The sequence below is a fragment of the Halichoerus grypus genome, chromosome 8 (genome assembly GCF_964656455.1).
Source record: "Halichoerus grypus chromosome 8, mHalGry1.hap1.1, whole genome shotgun sequence".
Classification (NCBI taxonomy): domain Eukaryota; kingdom Metazoa; phylum Chordata; class Mammalia; order Carnivora; family Phocidae; genus Halichoerus; species Halichoerus grypus.
The window spans coordinates 150,936,104-150,958,687 of record NC_135719.1 but is presented as its reverse complement, the minus strand read 5'-3'; the positions used below and the strand labels follow the sequence as shown (position 1 = coordinate 150,958,687).

The window sequence follows — 22,584 nt, the reverse complement described above, 5'->3', positions numbered from 1 at the left end:
TCGTAGCGTGGCCACCCCGCCGTCCCCACTCTCGTCTGCTGGAAGCACACGCACCACCTGCCAGACCTTCTGTTGGACTGGACATCAGAGCTGTTCGTCTGGCTCTCCCTTCGGGCACCCTGACGCAGGACGCAGCGTGAGGCTGTCCAGAAATCTCGTGTGCTTTTGCCCTTAAATCCGTCTACCTTTCTACTTACTGAAAACGGGCCTGAGTTTAAGTCAAGTCTGATGGTTCTTCGGAAGCAGCACGCAGACCAGCCAGATGGTGTCCTGAGGGCCCTGGCGTGGCGGCTGGGAGCGCCGGCCCGGGCACGCTTCCTCAAAGCCTGCTGGTGGTCTGCAGGAGCCCCCTGCGCTGTGGTCCGTTTGGACTCTCAGGAGTGTCTAGAATCCCCTGACGGTGTTTTGTCTGCCACCGTTCTCTGCCTTTACGTGTCTCTTCCAGGGCCGGCACTCCGAGTTGGTGCTCACTGAGCGGAAGTCCCACCGGGCAGGGCACGTCAGGGACCAGGAGGGAGGCCGTCAGAGCAGATGTGCTCGCGCCTGGCGCTGTGCTCAGCACCGGCAGACAGGCCTCATCCGTGCTGACTTTTTAGGATTCCAGCAAATTTGGAGGTCTGGTTGGTGTCCCTGTGCCAGGAAGGTTAGAAGCAGCTGCTTAGCAAAAAGGTAGAGACACAGGCCCACTGGCCAGGCCAGACAGAAGACTTTCCAAAGCCACCAGAACACCCCTAAAGGCCCATGAGTCGGGGGAGCTGCCGTGGGCTGGGCCCTGAGGGCATGAGCAGGCTTGGGCCCCAGGCAGGTCACGAGGGGAATGTGGACGCCCATGTAGGGACGTACGCGGTTGAGCCTGCCACTGCGTCCAGGCAGCCGGTGCACACCGGCCACGTGCCCTACCGCCTCTAGCGTCTCAAGGACGCCAGGCCTGTCCACGCGGGTACGACGTGAACTCCAGTCTCCTCTGTAAGATACGCGCACTTTCCCCATCATTTTACCACGGGGACTCTCAGACCCCTGGCAGGGTCGAAGGACCACACGGTGGACACCCCAGCCTCGCACTTTCCGGCACAGGCCTCTGCCGTTCCCCATAGGCCCTTCAGCTGGCAGGTCATTAACGGACTAGATTCCGGTATTTGCTACATTGCTCGTTTCCCTTTTGTGGGAAAATTGGCATAAAACAAAATACACAAGTATTAATGGTACCATTTGGGGAGTTTTGCCATATGTGTGCATCTCTGCAACCAGACCTCCCAGCAGGATCTGGGCGACACCAGCCTGCGGCCCTTCTGGTCAGGCCGCCCCCTGCCCCCGAGGCACCCACTGTGCGAGGATTCCCATCGGTTAGTCTGGCTTGTTCTGAGCGTCCGGTAAAGGGAAGCCCTGGTCTGTAAGATTTGTGTCACTAGGCAGGCTTTTGGACCCATCCATGTGGTGTGTGCCACGAAATGGTTGCTTCATTGTAGGGACGTGTGACCGGCCACGGGTTCTGCCGTCGGTGGACATCTGGGCTCTTCGTGCCTTTGGCTGTTGGTGTGAGGCTCGTGCGTGGACGCGGGCTTTCGTGTCCGTGGGTACATACCTTGGTGCGGAGTAGCTGGTCACAGGCAGGTGTGAGGTCAGGGTTACAGGAAGCTGTGGCCTTTCTCCAAAGCGGTTGTTCCGTGGTACCCCGCCGGCAGGTGCGTGGGTTGGGGTGGCCCCCGTCCTTGCCAGCATTTGGTGCTGTTGGGGGGCACTTTGTCAGCATTTCTCGGATAACTAACGAGGGCGGGTTCTTGTCATGTGCTCGTGAACGCTATGCTTCTCCTCTTGAAGTGTCTGTTCAAAACTTCTACCCGTTACTTGGCTTTTAATTTAATTTTTGAACAGACTTCATCTCTCAGAGCAGTTGTAGGTTAAAGGCAGAACGGTGCGGACTTGCCCATCGCCCCCCACCGCACACACAGGGTTTCCCGGTCCACGCCTGCACTGCTGTGCTGGGTGTCCCCGTCGGTGGGGGCCCCGTGTTGCCATGATGGCAGCTCACCGGGCACCTGCCCGTCCTGTGCCCTCGGTGCCTGTGGCTGTGACATCATACGGAGGCTAACTGCACTGAAAGTCCCCTGTGCTCCCCTGTTCATCCCTGGGCCCCGCCCCCACCCCCGGCAGCCACTGACCCGTTTACGTCTCTGGAGCTTTGCCTCCGGGCCTGGTCTCGTGCGTCTGTCTCGACACCACGGGTCTCCGCTCGCTCCCGTAGGACGGCCCTGCTCCCTGCTCTCCTTTCCGCACCTGGTCCCGCCAGCTGGTCCGTCGGCACCTGCACCTTCTGCCGTCTCGTGGCGACCCTCCCGCCCGAGCGCGTGCCTTCAGGGACCGAGGAACAGGGGGCCTTTTGTTCAAGGACCTTGGAGGTCGTGGTGGGGTGTCTGGGACCTCGCGGACCTGTGGCATCGGGGACTTCTTTCTTCTGTGTTTGGGCCCAGGGTCTCGCCCCCCACACCTGGTCTGGTCTGACTCCGTTACCGTCTCAAAGCCACAGCAGACCCGTGAGCGACATGACGTCTCGCTGCGCCCGACCAGGCGCCTCACTCAGCGTGTGGGTGTGCGTGTCCCGCTGGGTGCCAAATCACGGAGGACTTAATCTGGTTACTCCTTCATCATCTGCCGAAGGGTGAGGACAGGTCCCAGAGTCCCCGCGGCTGTCCCCTCCAGCACCGGCACCGTGGAGGTGCCCCCCGGCCACCAAAGGTGGCCCGCTGTCCATGTCTGTCCCCCAGGAGCCACGCGCCATGGGGCAGACGCCACACGCCGTGCCTGGCGGGCTCTCAGTAGCTGCTCGAGGGATGGCGTGAGTGTCCCATGCTTCTGGGCTGTGCCCCACGGGTGGGGGGCTGCTCTGTGAAGGCCGCGTGTACTCTGAGGGCTACGCCACTGGCCCTGGGAGTGGTTCACAGGTTCCGGTCAGCCTGATGCCTCACTCCTCCTGGGAGATCCGGTGCCGAGCTCGGATTCACACCAGGTCCTGTGCCATGTGTTCCGTCTGCGCCTCGGGGAAGGGGTTGGGCAGCCGGAGCCCCTGGGCTTGGGTGCAGACATTCCTTGACTCCTGCCACAGACATGCTCCTCGACCTCAGTGACCTGCTCCAGGTAGACTGGTTTCCTTCCTGAGCCCCGTTCCCAAGGGAGGCTGGGACTGGGGCTTGTGCCACCCAGGCTGGAGGCTGGTCCACAGAACAGAGGACACACCGGGGTGGGGTCTGTTTCAGAACCGGGGGGGGGGGGGCAGTAAACACAGGGTCACAGTGCTGCCCTGGGGGCTGCGTGGCCCCAGCCTCAGAGCCAGTGGAAAGACCCAGGTGAAATTGGTCTGAGGGGAGATGCTTTGAGAGAAAAACAAAGGGACTCACATGCATGGATCTTCAACAGTATAGAAAGCCACATTATAGTCTATTTGGGGACCCTGTCTGGGTACCAGGAAGGCATTTTCTGTTGCATCTCGTTTCCAAACTACTGAAGGTGATGGAAAAAGACCCAGCAGGAAGGACACCTGTGTGGACGGGACACTTACAGGGTGGGGCCATCGAGGTTCTGCATGTGTCCCGTCCCTGGGGACGGGACTGGGGCAGGCGGAGGGATCGCTCCACGGGGGACTCGGAAAGAGCAGGGGGTCACGGAGAACAGAAGTGACCACAGTATGAAGGGTGCGTGCGGGACTCACAAAGATCCCACGCCTTTGAGGAAAGCTTGCGCAGGGCCCCCCGCGCTGACAGAGCTCGACTTCCGCGTAAGCCACATGCTGCCTGTGTGTCTGCCCTCCCAGCTGTCTTTATAAATGGCATCTCTCAGGAGCCCTGCTGAAATAGTCTGTGGCCACGCTAATAATAACCTGCTGGAATCACGGAAGCCCAGTGCTCCACGTGCGGTGTGCGGTCAGGGCGTGGCCTCACGGCCTGTCCCCTCCTGGGCCTTCCCAGCAAGGACACAGGGAGCTGGTGCAGGGCCGCCAAGGGCTGACACAGGCTCAGGGCTCAGCTCCCGCTGAGCACCCCTGGCAGGAACCGGGTGGGGGGTCCTGGCACCCCACGAAGCCGTGGCTGGCACAGGGCCACTCAGGGCCGTCTTCGTGCAGAGCCCGTCTGCCCGTTGGGACAGGAGTGGGAAGGCTGGCCGGCCACCTCCACGGGGACGAGCCACAAACACAGGGAGGGGTCCTCAGAGCCCCTGTCACTGTTTCTCATGCCTGCCGACGAACGTCAGCATCTCCGGCAGTAACCACACGCGTTGTACAAGCACGGCCCTAGACATTCGACTTTTCCAGAGAACCCTTCTCTGCAGCATCCAGGTCTCCACGTGCCTGGGACAGGGTCAGGGAGGTGGGAGGTGCTGCAGTGCGGGGGAGGGGGCAGCACACTGCGGGGCCGGGGAGTTCCACTCTGGTCCGAACGGGCGTGAAGTCGGGAGGGTGAAGACGCAGGAGCGTGGGGTGTTCCTAGAAGATGCACGCTTCCACACGCACACACAGTAACACGCTCACACACTGTGAGTGCATTCTGGTGGGCAGGCCAGGGGCAGAATCCCTTCAGAAACCAAGCCCTGTGAGCCACCAGCCCTATGAGGGGGGCTTCCTGGAGGAGGAGGCCTGGGTGTGGAGTGCAGGCCCCCCGCACCGCACCCTCCATCTCCTCCAAGCGGACTTTGTACCGTTCTTTAGCGCTCCCTGAGGGCCGCAGACGGCCGCTCTTGACGCTTCTTCGCAGTCTTTTCTGGTGGCTTCTTTGGGCGTGAGGCTAAGGGGCCCTCATCCGGGACCTCAGGCCAGGCTGATAAGGCAAAGGGCCTCTACAGGGAGACCAGAGGCAGGGGGCCAGGGCCAGGACACTGAGGCCTGCGAGTCCCAGGGGCAGGGCAGGCCTGTCCAGCTCAGGCGGAAGGGGCTAAGCCTGGGCTTCTCCCAAATCTGCACCTTATCCAAGCAGAACAGCTTCTGCCACGCCTGTCATGCAACACGGCTCAGAAGCCCCTCCCCACAGCCCTCCTACCCCCCCAGGCCTTGGTCAGCACAGGACCGGCTCTTAGGACAACCCCAGGCTCAGCCGCACTGGAGGTCTGCACCCTAGAGTCCTTGACACCGTGTTCAGTTGCAAGCAGCCTGGTCAGGCGGTGGACTCCACAGCCGATTTGGACTTGATGGGGGTGGGGGGAGGGTCACCGAGGCCTGCAGAGACCCACGGCCATGACGGAGCTGGTCCACGGGGACACAGACAGGGATCCCAGCAAGGGAGCACGCAGGGGTGCGGAGCACTCTGAACGACACACAGCGAGCCCTGGGCTCTATGTCAGCAGTCTCTCTCGTAGCAGATCCAGTCGTTGCTGAGACAGTGCAGGGTCTGAAAAAGCTGCCTGGGATTGGGAAGCAGGGTGGGCCCAGGGCCGGGGGGGGGGGCTGTCAGAGACTGAACAGTGAAATGCATGTCGTAAGGAACAAAAGCAAACGTTTCCTAAATCCCAGTGCTGTCCTCAGCTGTGGCTTCTTCCTCACAGGTGAACGTGTACGTGCTGGGGAAGACGTTCCTTCTTCTGGCAAGAGAGCTGTGCATCAACGCGCCAGCGATCGGTACGTCGGGTGGGAGGGAGTCCTGTGCAGGGACAGGGGCTCCACCGGGTCGTAAGAAACGTCCGAGAAGCAGCTGGGAGCCCGACAGTTTGGGGATCACTTCTGGTTTAGAACCAGAGCGCCCATGGTCAGTCCCCGGCAGGTGTGGAGGAGGGTACAGAGGGAAACGGGACCCATCTGTCCACCTCTTGAGGAATACACCTGGTGGCTGGTGCCCCGGGGAAGGCAGGACCTCTGCAGACGGAGAGGTGCTTTCCTAGCCCATTCTGCCTTCCCTGGAGCTTCACCGAGAGGATTGTTCTCACAGTCTGCTTGTGGGGGCTGCTCCCCGTTTTGCCCATCATTCTCTACAAGTGTATTTTGTTTCAAGGAGACAGGGTGCAGGGCCAGGGAGGGCGGGCTGGGGGTGCAGTCCCGGATAACCCACAGGATGGTACCCTGGGGCTGGGAAAGCAGGGTCTGGCAGGGTGGGTCAGGAGAGGGGCACAGCTGCCGGGCTACACTAGGCTTGGGGGTTCCACTCCCAGCTAAGACCCTCCCCCAAGAGGCCACGTCCCTGTGCCGAGTGACATGGTCCCTCCCTCCGGGGTCAAGCTGAGGTTTTTCAGAAACAAAGCAACCAGCCACAAAGTGTGCAGCCTGGGAGAACAGAGGTAAGGGACTCAGAGAGCCTGCTTTACCCCGAAGCATGCCTGCACAGGGGCCATCTGGGGCCTGCAGAGAGCCCCACCTCACCCCACCACCCTCAAATTGGAGTCCTCCAGTAGGGCTTCGTCTGAGAGGCTGGGATGCCTCAGGAAGCACGACACAAGCAGACACCTGGCCTTTTCCAGAGTGTTCTGGCCACAGACCCACGGTGGAGGCAGACAGACGGGGACAGACAGGCCTCCCCAGGAGGCAGTTTGTTTCTAACCAGGAAACATGGCTTAGCACTGGAGGCTTTTTCGTGTGCTAGAAGGGACATGCCGTTCACAAACACGTGGGAAAGCGCGTGCCTCGGCTTCATACTCCTTCACTCGTTTCTCTCTCGGTAGCTTGTTTCATTGAAACCTTGTTATGAAAATGCAGCTAGACGTGAACTGTTTTAGGTGCCTTTTCCCAATTTTGAATTTGAAGGGAAGGTTTTAGGTTAAGCGTAGTAATGCTGAGAATTCATGGGGGTGGGAGGGGCAGCAAGGCCCACAGAGCAGGTGGTGTGGGCACCGCAGGGTGGGGGCCTGCAGGAAGCCCGCCTTGTGCCCCCAGATCTGCCCAGCAGCTGGGACGCAGAAGCCCTGGCTCTCGCTGTGTAGGAAGAGCGTCAAGTTCCCAGCTCTGGGCTGCCGCTATGAACGAGAGAGAGAGAGAAAGGAAGCGAAGCCTTTAATGGTGTTGGTAAGGCAGCCGGCAGGGCGGGAAAGGGGTCGCACAGTCTGCTGCGTGTCCCTTCCCGGCGGGGCCGGCTGCAGAGGAAGGCCTCCTCCTGGTGCGCGTCCTAGCGCATCCAGGCCACCCCTCGGCAGTTCAGGCATAGAAGATGAGCTCGGGGATCTGCCCACCCTGGACCCCGGTCCCGTTGGTGCTGTCCGAGGAGCACTGGAACTGGAAGGTCACCTTCCCGCACTGCACTTCGGTCATGCCCTCCTGCCCAAAGTAGCTGAGCTCGCTGCCGTCCAGGACGGCACTGGCCGTGTAGAAGCTGTCCTGCTCTACCTGCACGGGGTGTTCAAACCACACCGAGAAGGTGTTGCTGGAGCCGTCCGACACGAACTTGGTCAGGTTCTGAGCCAGAACCACCCCCAGCCGCTTCAGTTCGATCTTGACGCTGTACTCGGCCTTCCCGGAGCTGGACCCATACAGGCCCAGCCCCGCGACGAACACCCTCCTGTCCACGGCAAACTGGATGCTGTCACAGCGCCCGCGGTACCGCCACTGGTTGCTGCGGTAGGCGGAAGACTGGAAGCGGTGGCACCGCTGCGGGGCCAGGCCCTTCCTCTTGGTCAGCGGGAAGCTGAGGAGCGGCTTGTTGGCCGCCGTGTACCACAGGAAGATGTCGTGGGTCTCCTCCAGGGTCAGGATGTCCGACTGGGCAGCGCCATTGGCAAACTCCTCCAGGGTCATGGTGGGAATTCGGACCAGGTAGAGGGCAGGCCCCAAGACGTGCCTCTTGTTGCGCGGGGTGACCGGCAAGCCCTGTCTCTTGCACTCTGCCTCGGCCCAGTGCAGGACGGCCTCGAAGACCACGGCCTCCTTGGCGTTGAGCGCCTCCCGTGTCACGATGATTTCCAGCGTCTGCCAGTCGATTTCACAGAAGCCTTCAGACCGCAGGGCCATCTCGGCTTGTGCATCGATGACCTCCCAGCAGCGCTGGGTCAGCTCGGGCTCCTCAAACAGCCGGCTCTGGGACAGCAGGACGCAGGCGTTCTTGGCTTCCAGACTCGTCTCCAGGAAATTGACACAGGCCTTTGCTAGAGCGGGCACGATGTACTTCTTGGCAGCGTAGAGCGTGGCCAGCACCGTGTCGGCTTCCAGGTCGATCTCGTCACTGTACATGTACCTGGGCGGGGGGGGCTGCGTCACCGGCGGCTCCCACCCCCTCCCTGCGCGCTCACGCAACGCACTTACTTTAACAAGATCAGAAAAGCCGCGGGCTCCACGTCGGGGATGTGGATTTCTGACTTGAGTTCTGCCAAGTCGCCGTAAAACATGGCATAGAAGACGGAGCTCCCGACAGCCAAGACATACTGCGGAGAGACAAGCTGCCCTGAGCCCTCCCTGCCCCCAGCGGATGCCAGCATGGGATGCCGCACGCCACCCCCGAGGGGAGAGCAGTCGCCGCTCGCGAGCTGGGCCGCGCGTCCGCTCACCTTGTGGGCAGGCACCCTGCGGGCCGCCCCCGGGGGCCCCACGATGAAGTGCACGTCGGCCATGAGCTCGTTGTTGAACATCAGCGCGTTCCTGCAAAGGGCAGAGGCACACGGCTCGGGGCTCGGGGCTCGGGCTCGGGCCGGGGTGGGGGCGCGGGGCGCGGGCGCGCCGGGCTCACCTCTCGCGCAGGGTCGGGTGGAAGGACTGCCAGTTGGGGCTCTCCAAGTTGTTGTTGTCCGGCGCGGGCGGCGCGGGCGCGGGCGGCGGCGGGGCGGGCGGCGGCGCGCTGGGTGGGCCCTTCCTGCCGGCGGCGGCGGCGGCGGCGTTGCTGTTGGCGATGTCCGTGGCGGTGGCGGCCGCGGCGCCGGCGGCCGGGTACAGCTCCGCGGCCATCTTCGCGGGCAGGGCGGCCTCCGCGCGCGCCGGCGGTGCGCCGTGCGCCCTCGCGCCGCGCCGGGGCCGGGGGGGCGGCTCTGCGAGCACCAGGAGCGCCGTGAGGCACTGCGCCACCCGGCCGTGCAGACAGGCCAGGGGCAGCAGCATGGGGGCCGCGGCGGGCGCTGCTGCCTCGGGCCGCCCCGCCCCGCCCGCCGGCGCGCAGCGCGCAGCCCGCAGCCCGCAGCCCGCAGCGCGGCCGCAGGGGGCGCCGTCCGGCCCGCCCTCGCCCCTGCCGCCACGACGCCCGCGCGTCACGCCGCGTCACGGCGGGCCCCGCCCCTTCCCCCCGTGCGGACGACGTGCGCGCCCGCGGCCTGGGCGGCCCCGCCCCTTCCCCCGCGCGGACGACGTGCGCGCCCGCGGCCTGGGCGGCCCCGCCCCGCGGGCTGGCGCAGGCGCAGGCGGCAGCGCTGGGGATGCCCGCGCGCGGTGCCCGGCTGTGTGTCCGCGGACGCGCGCGTGTGTGTGTCGTTCACGAGCCCTGTCCGGAGGCGGGGTGCGCACGCGCTCCCCTGTGTGCCGTCTGTGCGCGCTGTTGTCGCCTCGGGGAACCCCGACCCCACTCCCCGCTCCGCTCCGGGCCCCGCGCCGGCCGCCGGCGCTCCTGTACGGAAGGCCTTTCGGCGCCGCTGCCGCTTCTCTGCTCCTTCCGTTTGTTCCTTTCTGCGCACTTTGCGCGCCTTTCCCGCACTGTCGCTGCGTTCCGGCCTACCGTCTGTTTTCGGGGATCTTACGTGAGGGCGAGCACGAGCCCGGCAGGGGGAGAGTGTTCGCGGCCCCCATGCGCCACGCGGAGCCCGCCTGGGGGGTGGCGGCCTGAGCCCCAGTCAGACCCTGACCGAGGCAGCCCCCCAGGCGCGCCGGCCGCTGTTGGAGGGGAGGGGCCGCACTTTGCCTCTGGCCCCGAGGCAGAGCCCCGGGAGGGTCCCTCTGCGGGTTCTCGGGTCCTCCTCCCTGCGGCAGAGGCTTTGGAGAAGCACGGCCCCTCTGCAGGGCAGCGGGTGAACGGGGCCGGTGGTGACGCTAACCCTTCCTCGTCTTGTCCTTTGCCCTTCCGCGTGTGTTGAGTGGGCCGGAGCTGGGCTAAGTCTCGCGCTGCTGTGGTTTTCAGACGGCTGTTCCAGCGCCCCTGCTGCGCTCGGTTCCCACTGTGTTGGGCGCGTCCACAGGCGTGTGGCTTCGGGGCCTCCTGTGGGTGGCGTGAAGCCCCTTCCCAGCCCCTCTCAGGGCCCCCTGCCCCGCGTCCCTGCAGCCGTCACCACCCTCTCTCCTGGGTGGCGAGTCCCGGTCCATCTCACGCTTTAGCGTCTCTTGTAAACAGCGTGTCCTGGGTTTTGCCTTTTTCTTCCCGCTGGTGAGAGGGTCTCGCCTAGACTGTGTGATGTGTTGGGGTTTATTGCCTTCCCTGTAGACGTCTGCCTTCCTCATCTGCTTGGAGTGTCCTCTCCCTCCCGCCACAGGCGGTCAGCTCTGAGCCTGGGCAGTCTGGGGCGACGGCACCCCTCCGCCACGGGCTTTGTTCTGTTTGGTTGGGGTTTTGTTTGTGATGTGGTTGCCAAGAGACGTGTTATGGGGAGAAAACAAATGTTTCAGAAGCAATACCGTTAGGGTTTCCAACTGTTTTCAATGAAACGTAAACACCGGAGTTAGAGGTGAAAGTTTTGACACTGCTGAATTCTTGAAATACAAACCTGCACGTCTAGAAGCTGCTTGGGACAGTTTGGAGACGGACGTGCCAGGAGACCGTGCCGGGCTGGCGAGCCGCGCCTCTCGGCCGTGCTGCCCCACCAGAGCTCCACCTGATGTCCACCCTGCCCAGCACAGGACCCACCTTTCCAGAGACCGCAGCACCCAGGGCCTTGGGGAAAGGTGGATGAGTGGCAGCTGCTCGCCAGCTCAGCCCCCGCAGTCGGTGTGGGGGATGTCCCTCGGGTCCTCGCCGTCCTTGGGGACCCAGGCTGCTTCGGCGGTTGTCGCTGCCCGTCTCCCGTGGTCCTTTACGTGAGCCAAGACGGGCAGAGGAAGGGGTGCTCGTAGCCCCACATGGGGCTTCCAGGGGCCAGAGCTCAGTCATGTAGATGCCGGGAGGCTGGGAGAAGTGATCGGGCCGGGGCCCCGAAGGAGGGTGCTTGGTGTTGGTAGACAGCAGGGTCCTGCCTGTCACCATCTGCCAGCACTCGCCTGCTTTCTGGCTGGCCTGTGGCCCCCTCGGGGCACCCCCCTTCAAGCCTTAGCAAGGCTTTCCCGATGAGCCTGTCCAAGGCAAGTCTCGCCCCTGATGCTCTGTCGGGGGCCCTGCATGGTTCCTTCCGTGCACCTGCGGCAGCACAGCCGGCCGCTGAATTCAGGAGGTTACCTGGCAGCTGGACTCTCCCTAACGCCCAGGCCAGGGGTCGTCCAGGGAGCAGGGCACGAGGGAGGGAGAGTGTGTGCGTGCGTGCACGGGTCCTTCCTGAGCCTTCCCCTGCGAAGGAACGTACGATTATTTAAAGAGCTGCTTGCACGCCTGTAGACGGAAGGGCAGGAGATACAGCTCATGTTTCATGAGAGTAAACTCGGTCAGTAAGTAGGTAAGAAACAGGCTCTGTCTCCGTCGTGATCCGCAGAACGCCCCACAAAGCAGCAGGGCATCGTGTGTGCGTGTGCACGAGCACGTGGGGTGACCCCACGCGGCAGCTGTGCGAGGGATGTGGGCGAGCAGCCCCCAGCCGAGGGTCAGGGAAGCTGTGCAGTGGACGGACTGGGAGGGTCACCCTGAGGGCGGGCATCGCGCTGTGTGGTCTCCGTGTGCCTCCCGGATCTGGAACACGCACGTTCCGCGAGGCCTGCTGAGCGGGGAGTGGACGCGTCCTGCGCGGCCTGAGTGCGTGTGTCTGCGGCAGACCCGTGCCTGTACATCCCGCGCTTTGCGCACCTGCTGGAGTTTGGGGAGAAGAACCACGAGGTGTCCATGACGGCCCTGAGGCTCTTGCAGAGGATGAAGAGGGACTGGATGCACACCGGCCGGCGCCCCTCGGGCCTCTGCGGAGCAGGTGGGACGGCCCCGGAGTCAGGCTGGCCAGGCTCCGCCGGCCGTGGATGGGGTGGGCTGTCTGCAGAGGTAACCTGGCCTTGGAGGGCTCCCGTGCGGCCAGCCCTGCCCCGCCCCGGTGCCGAGTTGTTAGTACAGAGGGTACTTCTCGGTCCCCCGAAGGGTGGCTGTCCGGTCTCCCTCTGCATCCTCCAGCTCTGTCCCCAATGCCTTGGGGTCTGACGTAGCCCTTGGGCCTGGAGTCCTACCCAGCAGGCCCTCCCTCCTTTCTGGTGGCCCTTACCCCACGACAACCGCCCCCCCGGGCTCCAGTGCTTCCTGGAACGCCAAGGGCCTGTGTTCCCACGCTCAGCCACCAGCAAGAGTCCTCTCCCAGTGCGCTGCCGACTCTGGGCCGCTCCTGGTCAGCCCGGCTGCGGCCACCACCCGGGGCCCATCCCTGTTCCCCCCGACCTGGCCGTGTCCCCAGCCTCCTTACCTGCGTTGCCAACTGGTTGCCTGTTTGAGTCGCCTCGGAGTTTGCTCCCTGACTTTGAGGGGTCACACGAGGTTCTAGACGCATCTTCCTTGTCTTTGCGTTGGACGCAGAACGTTCTGTGATCCTCAGCCATGGCGGACTTTTGGGTGTTGGGACCTCGCGTACACTGCATAACCGTGACCCACTGTGAGGCCGGGGCCTCGCCCCCCACAGGCCCCCGGGCAGGGCTCTCACCGCCCCGTCCCGAGGCTTGACTCCCCGTCGCGCTCCTCTCCAGCACTTCTGGTTGCAGCCAGGATGCATGATTTCCGGAGAACCGTCAAAGAGGTCATCAGCGTGGTCAAGGTGTGCGAGTCCACGCTGCGCAAGAGGTGGGTGGCTCTCGTTGGTGGCTTCCTCTGTCTGCCGGTCAGACCCACGTCCACGGTGCTGCCACCTGCTGGTCTGGCCAGGACCCAGGACGGCCCGGGTGCTAGAGGGGCCGCCCGCCTCCCTCCAGGGTCTTGGTCAGTCCTCCTGGCGCCCTGCGTTGGGGTAGGTTGGGGTGGACTGAGAGCCTCGGTGACTGGCCCCACCCCCGGGGAAGCCAGGCTCAAGCAGAGGGCCGGCTGCCCGCGAGCCCCTGCTTGGGGTGCGGTGTTGGGGGGGTGGCGGAGCTCAGCTCCAGAGTCAGCTGCGGCGGGATAGTCGCGAGCCCGATCAGCGGCGCACCTGCCATTGCGGTGTTTTCACCTCGAATCTGCCACATCTGGTGGCGGTTTCTCAGCTGAGATCGTATCCTGGGGCACTTTCCAAATCCAGAAAGAAAAGCATTTTGCATATTTGACCTTTAATTCTCTTTAAAAATTTCCTATTGAAAAAAAAATTTTTTTTAATTTAAACTTTTTGTAGGTCGTGTAAGACAGAGGTAGTTAATCTCTAGGTGGTGACCACCTAGGGCTGCCGGCGTGGCCTCCTTCCGTCTGGGCCTTGTCTGAGTCCCCGGTGGGAGCGACAAGTGTGCGTAGCCTTTCCTCCCCGGGGCCCCACTGTTGGCCACGGCGAGTAGGGCTCGTGGCCGAGTGTGGCCGGGCTGCCGGCGGCTCTCTCCAGGGGCCCTCTCGTTGCAGGCTGACGGAGTTTGAAGACACGCCCACGAGCCAGCTGACCGTGGACGAGTTCATGAAGATCGACCTGGAGGGGGAGTGTGACCCCCCTTCGTACACGGCAGGGCAGCGGAAGCTGCGCATGAAGCAGGTGGGCCCCACGGCGGCCTGGCCACGCCTGCCTGGGCAGCACGTGGCGTCTCGCGGCGTCTTCCAGATGTCGTGTGTCACGCTCTTATTTTGAAAAGACTGGCTTAGTTACAGAGGCCAGACTGGGTCTGCGTCCACACGGCGCGCAGGGAGAGGGGGACGGATGGGTGGGGTCGGGCTGAGCCCTGGGAGTGCGGGAGGGCACCCCTGCCGCTGGGGGGGGTGGCACGCGGGGCGCCAGGTCCCTCGATGGCCCCATGCCTTCCCTGCAGCCGTCCTGGGTGCTCCAAGTACGGTTCCCGTGGGGCACCGGTGGGGTGCGTGTGTCTGGAGGGCTGGGGACCGTGGGCACCGTGAAGCACGCCACTTCCCCACGTGGCTGCCTCGTCTCTTTGTCGACTGTTCTCGTTGCTTTGTTTCAGCTTGAACAAGTTCTGTCCAAGAAACTGGAGGACGTTGAAGGTAACCAGCTGCCCTCGCGGTGACGGGCGCCCCGGGTCCCAGAGCAGTGGGTCTGTGCTCACTGTGTGCTGTCCCTCACCTCAGGTGAGATATCCAGCTATCAGGATGCCATCGAGATCGAGTTAGAGAACAGCCGGCCGAAGGCGAAGGGGGCCCTCGCCAACCTGACTAGGGACGGTGAGTCCAGCCGCGTCCCCCACGGCCTCGAGGGGCCGGCCCACTCGTGTCACCCGCGCCGGGCACTGCCCCGCAGGCTGACCTCCACCCCTGCCTGCTGCCACCCGTCCAGGGCCGTGGGCTTGTCCTTTACAGGGTCCCAGCCGCCTCCTGGCCCTGACGTGCTGCGTGCTGAGTATCCAGCCGCCCCCCCGCCCCCCGCCCCCCCAGGTTCTAGCCCTCGTGGGGGGAGCCGCTCCTCAACACCCAGATCTTCCTTCTGGACTGTTCTGCCGCCGCCCGCTCTGTGCCTTCCTCGGCTGCCGCGGGGCTACCTCCTCCCCGTCGTGGCTGCCACGCATCTGTTTCCAGCCTGGGGCATCGCAGAGCTGCTGCGCGCGTTCTGCGTGGATCTTTTTCTGCACCTGTGCTCCTCCTCTCTCTCCTGGACGCTCCCACGGCGCCTTCCTTCCCAGTCCTCGCGGCCCCGTCTGTAGGTCTGCAGCTGGGCCACGCTGCGCCGTCTCTCCGGTTCGCCCGGCCCGGTGCTGCCCACGCCTCCGACAGTCTGCCCGCTGCTCCCCCAGGGTCTGCGGCCTTTCTTACTCGTTTCCTCTCTTGCTCCTGAGACTCTTCTTGCTCGGCGGCCCAGCGCCCCGTCGACCCTCTCCCAAGAGCGGGCATCCCGCCCCGTGGGTGTTCCCCAGCCGCCCTCTGGACTGAGCCCCCTGCGCTGCCGCCGTGAGCGGCGTCCTTCCCCTGGTGTTCGGCTGCTCGGTGCCGCTTCTGCGTGCCTGTGGGTCGGGACTTCTGTTTCCGCTCTTCCAAGGGCGCACGCTCGGTCACGGGTTTTCCATGTGAGCAGTCGTGTCTTCTACAAAAATGCTGCTTCGTGCTCGCTGACTCTCGGGCCCCTGATGTCCCCCAACGCCCAGGCCGTGGCCGGGCCCCCCAGCGCCTGCTGAGCCGCAGTGGTGGCAGTGGGCACGTGGCCCGGGTGCTGCCCAGGACACGGAGCAGGCTTTGGGCTGAGGTGCCACGTTGCCCTGAGATGGATGCGCCCACCCACGGTTTTCACTGGGTGTTGCCTCAGCCGTCGGTGAGTTTCTGCAGGGCCTATGGAGAGAATGTAGGGTTTTCTGGGCACAGTGAGTGCGACCCGCCCCCCGGGGGCGCCTGGCGTCCGGTCCGCGCACGGTCTGCACGGACTTGGGCAAAGCCGCGTCTCAGGATGTGTTTGATTTTGTTAGTCGTGTGAGTGTGTGCTTTCTCCCCGTTTCTTTGCCTGGCTTTGTGTTCTGGTTTGTACTGATTTCTCGCGAGTGCTGCGTTTGCGTTGATTCGTTCATCGTGCGGCCTCCTGTCTGCTGAGTCGGCACCTGCCCCTCCTCCCTCTGCCCCTTCGGGGTCGCTGCTTGACGGGTTTGCTCTGGCGTTTGGGGCGTATGCGTGCAGGAGACCCGTGAGCCGCGCTGGAGCTCTGTGCTGCTCAGAGTCTCGGCTCGTTTCTCTCTGATGCTCAGGTTCTCGGGGGCACTTACCGTCCGGGGGGGCGGTGCCTTTTGTCTTCCAGTCATGGTGTGAGTGTCCACGCTTACCGCCGTGCGCGGGCGTGTGGTTGGCTGTGTGTTTGTGGCCGGCGATGCCCGTGGGCCCGCGAGGACGGAGGCGGCCAGTGTCGGCTTGCCCCACCGCGACGCGTGCAGCTGCCGTTCTGGGATGGGCGGGCGCGGGTGTGGAGTCCGGCTCCGGGGGACGTGGGGTCCCTCCACGAGGGTGCGCGTTCTGCTCTGCTCCCTGGCCCAGCCCCTCCACTGGGCCCTCCTCTGCGGCCGGCACGGAGTTGGGTGCTGCTTCATGCCCCAGCTGGAAGCTCTGCTCCTCTAGCGGTCGGAGCCCGTCTCCATCCGCCCGTGACTCGGTGGTGGTGGTCTCTGCACCCCGCGGGGGCCTGGCTTTGCACCCGGGATTTCCTTCATGCCATTTCCTGGGCAGCATCTGCGTGCGCTGCCCTGGCTGCTAAGAGGCCGGCCAGCTGTCCGCCACCAGCAGGCCACCCTGCCTCCTGCCCTGGGCCCAACTTCTCACACCTGTTCTCCTGACAAGAACGTCAGGGACGCGTCCCTCTTCCTAGCTCCCCACGGTCTGGTTATCCAGACTCTTCCTGTGTCATCGGGATGGTGGACGTTTCATCCTCTCTGTCTGGACTGAGCCCGAAACTAGGTGGGGTTGTCCAGCTGCCTTGGGTCACAGGAGGCCTGACTGACGAGGCCACGGCTCCCGTGACGTGCCGTGGGGGTGCAGGCAGTGGGCCACCCTCCTGCCAGCCTTCCTGCAGGGCCATCAGCTGACACGCAGTACTGAAGGGACCGGCAAGGGCATGCGATGATTCGGGAGAGGCCTGGGGGAGGGAGGGAGCCCTGCAGCTGCATGGGGGGAGGCTGGTGCTCACGTGGGGTGCAGCGGGGGCCATGAGAGGTCCCGAACAGGGGCCAAGGGGACAACACGGTCTGACTCAGGCTGAAGGGGAGAGTCGGCCGTGAGAGTGGCAGGGGTTTGGGAGCGATGCGGCCTGGGGGAGGCTGGACTCTGCAGGTGCTCCTGGGGCCCAGCTGACAGGACGGGAGTGCGGACGTCCGGGGCACGCGGCTGCTGAGGCCTGGGCCTGGCCCTCAGGCAGGGGCGCCCAGACACGAGGGCGGAGGTGCGGCAGATTTATCCAGAAGGATCATCACCCTATGCGATTTTCTCGCTCACAGGGAATCGGACGGTTTTCTGCCCCCAGAGAAACATTCACAAAGACGTAACGTTCTCGTGTGACGCTCGGTACTTACCATGAACTTTTAGCATTACACGTTAAAAACTAGAGTAAGGTGTTCTGATGTGTACTTAAACGTTCTGTTGGGTGATTTTTTAACAAATTTCGTGGAGGCGTAATTCACGTATGACAAACTGCGAATCTAAAACGCAGCCCTTGGTAAATCTCGACAAACGTGCACGTCACGAAACCATCGCGGTGGCGGAGATTGTGGCCGAGATCATGAACGTGCACCCCCAGGACCCTCGGGCCTTCACTGCCCCCGGAGTCCGTCGTGCTTTCTGGGGTTTCGTGTCTGTGGGATGGCACGGCATGTCCGGATTCCCCTCTGGCTGCTGTGCTCTGGGTGACGGCTCCGGTCGGCGAGCATGGCTCCCCGTTGGTGGTGCCCTAAACGCACGCAGGTGGCCGGGCCAGCCGGGGCTGCAGCACATCTGGGGTGTTTCTAGGTTTGCGTTGTTGCGCACACGGCGCTGTGAACGTTTGTGCACGAGTGTCCATGTGGATGTTTACTCGGTCTTGTTCTGGGCGCACCCCAGCCTTCGAGAAGCCGCCCAGCCTTCTCTGACGCAGCCAGGCTGTGCGCGCCCCACCGGGGTGGGGGCTGCTTCCTGGCGCCGCTCCTGGCCTGGCGGGAGAGAGGTGGCGCCCTAGGCCTCCTGCCGGGGCTTGGTCGGGCCGTGTGGTTTCGTCTCACGGAGCCCTGAGCGTTCTTCGCACGCTCCAGACACACGGCGCTCACGGGAGGGCAGGGGTCTCATTTGACACCATCCTGCTTGGTGGTTTAGGGGTTGCCGTCAGCGTCCCATCGGGAAGTTTTGTCCAATCCGAAGCCCCAGATGTTTTGTCATCGTTCTCTGAATGGGAAATTTCTTTCTTAGCTGTCCTGTTCATTTTGAGTGAATTTCTGTGCAGCCTGAGGTGTGTAGGCCGAGGGCTCTTCGTGGGCACGTGGATGTGGGGCAGCCTCGGTGACAAGGTGCGTCTCACGGTCGCTGAAGTTAGGGAAGTAAATGCGTTTTGCGGCCGGACGGCCGTGTTTGTCTGCACAGAGGTGGGGCTCTGGCTCCCTGCCTGGTTCACAGGCTTGTGACGTTGTGTCCCTAGGCTCCGTCGAGGACTCCACGTCCAGCTTATTTGGTGAGGAGGACCCCGAGGACGAGGAGCTGGAGGCTGTCGCCAGCCACCTGAACAAGGATTTCTACCAAGAGCTGCTTGGCGGCAGCATTTCCAGCAGCTCCGAGGTGGCAGGAGGCCCTGAGGGGGCCAGGGGGCCCCCAGCCCTGGAGTCCCTGCTCGGCCCCCTGCCCACGGCGGCCAGCCTGGGCATCTCGGACTCCATCCGAGAGTGCATCTCCTCCCAGAGCCAGGACCCCAGTGAGTGCCTGGGAGCCCCGGGGACGGGTGGTGGATGGGGAGAGGGAGGGGGCTCCTCTGGCAGGTGCAGTGGGGCTGTGGCCAGCGGATTCCAGGTCCAGGTCACCCCCCCATCTGTGGGAGGTGGAGGTGCTGCTTTGGGGTGCAGCCTCATGGAAGGGTGGGCAGGGGAGGGGTGCCGTGCAGGGCGGTGTGAGCCATCGCTAACCCCAGAGTGTGTGGACACCCCGAATCCCAGCAGGGCTTGTTGCCGTCTCCAGAACCCTCGTCCCCTGGCCCACCGGCTCAGGGCCTGGCCGGAGCCCTCTGTTTGCTTGGGCTGTGGCCGCAGGCTCCTTCCTGCCCGTGTGAAGCGTCCTGCACAGGGATGGGGACTGGCTTACCCGCCCGTCCTGCATCTGTCTGAGCCAAGGGCGAGCGCTGCATGAGGGCACAGTCCCCACGCGTGGCCCGACATCACCCACCGGGCTCCAGCACGGGCAGTGGGGGGGTGCCTGAGCAAGAGGATGGCCTGGGGCGCTGGCAGCTCTGGGAGGAAGGCCCGTTTGGTTCTGCCACATTTTACTGCCGAGAGCGGGTTCTGGCTGTCTGCCAGGACTGACCCCCCAGGTGCCCCCAGGCTGCAGACAGGCCCTGCCTCATCCCTGGGCGCCTAGGGCTTGGCCTCCGTGTGCCGGGGGCCCCCGTGAGGGTGCGCCACACAGATGTTTGTCACATGCCTCTGAGCCAGGTGACGGGCAGGTGCGCAACCTGCCCTGACCGCAGTGGCGTCTCGGGTGGGAGGGGCCTCGACACGGTGCAGCCCAAGCCCATCAGTTAAGCACAGGAGGGCGGGGCAGAGGGCCTGTGCAAAGGCCCCGAGGCAGGGGCAGACCGTTGTTGCAGGAGCCGAGGGAGCGGGCGGTGAGGCAGAGCCCACGTGGAGGGTGCGAGCAGAGTGTGAGCGCCAGGGGAGCCTGCCCAGGGCCTGACCGCGGAGCTTCCCACGGGGCCCGCTGGGTGTGGGCGGTCTACCTGGTGATCGGGGGCACCCCGATTTCCGGGCCGTGCAGGTTGTGCTGTTGACCCAGGCGGTAAGAAGGGGGTGGCCAGCAGGCTTTGGCGATGTCCAGAGCACATCCCGAGCACATCACTGAGGACTCGCTGAGGACGCACTGAGGGTCCATCTCCTGGGCCGGTGGGTGGAGAGCCGGACAGCCTGCTCTCCCGCTCTGAAGGCGCCTCTGTCGTAGGGAGTCCCGAGGTCTGGTGGCTCTGCTTTAGCATCCTTCTTGCACGCAGTCCTGGGGTGGAAGCCACACACTGTGCACATGGAGCAGGGCCGAGCCTGCCAGTGATGAGGGGGCTTCCGTCAGCCATTGGCCAGAGCCAAGGTCCCAGACGAGGGGCCTCCTACCCTGGAAGGGATCCTGAGACCGCCCAGGGGACGTCTACGCTTGCTCACCAGAACCTGACCCCAAATGACCCTGGCGCTGTGCTTCCCCGTAGCGGACGGGTGTGGGGACGGCGAGCTGGACCTCAGTGGCATCGACGACTTGGAGATTGACAGGGTGAGCGTCCGCATGCACTCTGTGTGCCGTTAGGGGCCCCAGGCAGCCATGCCTGCCCTGCCCACACCGTCCCACAGGCCCTCCCACGGCGGGGCATCCCCGTTGTGCCGCCACACGGCCCCTGGGACCCATGTCCGCGTGCCTGTTTGTGGACTCAGCCCCTGCTATTGGCCTTGGAAAGGGTGGGGGGACAGGTGTCCCTGAGCGGCTCCCAGGAACGAGCCTGCAGCCCCGCGGGTCAGAGGCTTGTGCGCGTGGTGAGTGTGTCGGTGGCCGAGACCCGAGTGTGATGCTGTGCTCTGCCCAGTACATCCTGAACGAGGCGGAAGCCCGCGTCAAGGCCGAGCTGTGGATGCGGGAGAACGCCGAGTACCTGCGGGAGCAGAGGGGTAAGCACCCGCCCACCTGCCAAGGGTCCTGGGCTCCGGGGCCCCTGCTGATCCTGCCATTTGGGGACTTTTCAGAGAAAGAAGCAAGAATCGCGAAGGAGAAGGAGCTTGGCATCTACAAGGAGCACAAGGTAGGGCTCGTTCGATGTGTGTGGAGACCAGCCCTGCCCCTCCCCAAGTCATGCGAGGGCCCCCAGGGCCGGCGGTTCCTCCACTGAGGGCCTGCCGCACCTCTGGGACCCCGTCTGGGACCTGGGAGAGCCTGCTTGTCACGTCCCTCCTATGGGTGCTCACAGAGACGTGGCTAGCTGCTTCTGTGTGGCTAGACGGAGACTCTGGCCGCAAGGCCGAGCTGGGGAGTGGTTGAGCCTCTGAGCAAGAAAGGCAGGAGCCAGGCATGCGCAGCCCGGGTCGCTGGTCTGCTCAAGAGCCTTTCCGGGGGAGGGCCTGCAGCTTGGGGTCAGGGCTTGGGGCCCCTAGCAGCGTGGTGGGCAGGCTGGCGGGCAGGAGACACAGCTGGGCTCCTGTAGGTGGTGCAGCAGCCAGGATCAGGTCCCTCCATGCTGGGTGACCCGTCCTGAGCACGGCACCCTACTCTGCCCTGTTCGGGTGGCCACAGCGTCCAGTACAGCCAGGTGTCCACATGGGTTCGTGGGCAGCTCAGCGCTTGCTGCTGGGTGACCCCTCCTGAGGGGCTCGCTGAGCTGGCCGCACGCCCTGAGACCTGCCCCCAGTTCCCCCGCTGATGGACGGGGGCTGGCTTCCCCCTTCTGAGAGGAGGCGGTCGCAGCCGTCCTCTGGGGGCCCGGGCCCTGCACACCTCGGCTCCTGGGGCCGGGGGTCCCCAGCAGACTCTGATTGCCCGGCCCCTCCCCCCACGGTGTCCAGCTGGCGGTGCCCCCCCATCCCACGGAGCACCTAGCAGGTCTGCGGGCATTGAGATCCCCAGGGGGCGGTAACTCTCCTGTTTCCGTTGAGCCCAAGAAGTCTTGTAAGCGACGGGAGCCGATTCAGGCCAGCACGGCCGGGGAGGCCATTGAAAAGATGTTGGAGCAGAAGAAAATCTCCAGCAAGATCAACTACAGCGTGCTCCGGGACCTCAACAGCAAGGGTGGGGGCAGCCTGCAGGGGGAGGACGCGCAGCCCGAGGAGCGGGCCAGTGCCCGGAAGCTGTCTCGGAGGAAGACGCCTGCCGGCAGGAACGGAACTGACCCCGGGAGCAGCGTGGGGAAAAGGTACTGCGCCAGGCGGGCCGGGCGTTGCGTCTGGGCAGGGGCGGGAGGCCTGGGGGTGCAGTGCCCACCTGGATGCTGGGTCTCACGTGGCACCCGCTGCCCTGGCCGGCTCCTGTTTGCGTGCAGGGCTGGGGGCTGAGGAGGGGGCCCCTACCCTGCAGGGTGTGTTCTGTCTCAGGGAGCAGGCGAGCCAGCCTGTTTTCCTGGGAGGGGCCCTCTGTGCACCCCTCCCCTGGCTGCACAGCTCTCTGCCGAGAAGGAAGGGTAGAGAGCAGACTGCCGAAGGGGGTGAGCAGGACAGGGGAGAAGCCGTGGGCCGCGGCCAGGTGCCTCTCCTGGAGGGGCAGTGCCCTGCACAGACAGGTCCAGGCAGTTCTGCACGGCTCCCTGCGCTGTGGCCTGCCGTCGGGCGGCTGCAGGCTGGCACCATGTTCCCCAGGGTCCCGGCCGTGCCTGAGCTGGTCCTCGAGGTCATGCACCCAGCGCAGAGCTGCCCCTGGATGGGCTGGGAGCTTAGGGGCTGCCTGGAGGGGCGGCCTGGCTGCGTCCCGCCCACCTCTTCCTCAGACCTCCGTCGTTAGTAGCTTCTAACCGTGATTGATCCGAGCAGGGAAAGTGTTCTGGTTTGCCTTTTTTTCTCGCAACTCAGATTAAATGTTTTTCGTGGTTTTGTGACATTTTTTTTTTTTAACGTAAGTCATCTCTACACCCGACCTTGACATGGGGCTTGAACTCACAACCCTTGAGATGAAGTGTCCCAAGCTCTTGTAACTGAGCCAGCCGGGTGCCTCTTGTGACGCTTTTTCTAGAAGTGGAGTCTTCCATTACCTCGTTCCCCGAGCCCCCAAGTCCCCGAGCGCCCAGCACAGCCTGTCGCTGTCTGGCATCCCCGTGTTCCCTTCTGACTGTGGTCCGGGGCCTGGGGAGATGCACCCCAGCCTGGCTTCCGCCCGCCTGCTTAGTGGACCC

At 64.3% G+C, this 22,584-nt stretch overlaps 2 protein-coding genes across 6 annotated transcripts in view; one reads left to right on the top strand and one right to left on the bottom strand.

The window, feature by feature from the left end:
• BRF1 (BRF1 general transcription factor IIIB subunit) overlaps nt 1–22,584 on the top strand; it is a 57,925-nt gene that overhangs the window by 28,046 nt on the left and 7,295 nt on the right. For 2 of the 5 annotated variants that reach the window (XM_036113508.2, XM_036113519.2), the window contains exons 4-15: nt 3,101–3,132; nt 5,527–5,599; nt 11,767–11,916; nt 12,671–12,764; nt 13,503–13,629; nt 14,051–14,090; nt 14,175–14,267; nt 18,172–18,441; nt 19,930–19,991; nt 20,299–20,380; nt 20,456–20,511; nt 21,359–21,615. In XM_036113508.2, coding sequence (XP_035969401.2) covers nt 3,101–3,132; nt 5,527–5,599; nt 11,767–11,916; nt 12,671–12,764; nt 13,503–13,629; nt 14,051–14,090; nt 14,175–14,267; nt 18,172–18,441; nt 19,930–19,991; nt 20,299–20,380; nt 20,456–20,511; nt 21,359–21,615 — 1,336 coding nt within the window. The other 3 variants (XM_078054307.1, XM_036113527.2, XR_013440857.1) reach the window with 3 other exon arrangements.
• Nucleotides 6,945–9,078, bottom strand: BTBD6 (BTB domain containing 6). The gene is made up of 4 exons (XM_036113546.2): nt 8,625–9,078; nt 8,446–8,536; nt 8,204–8,322; nt 6,945–8,135 (listed from the first exon to the last, which is right to left on the bottom strand). The coding sequence occupies exons 1-4, from the start codon at nt 8,987–8,989 to the stop codon at nt 7,103–7,105; spliced, it is 1,608 nt and encodes a 535-aa protein (XP_035969439.2). The 5' UTR covers nt 8,990–9,078; the 3' UTR covers nt 6,945–7,102.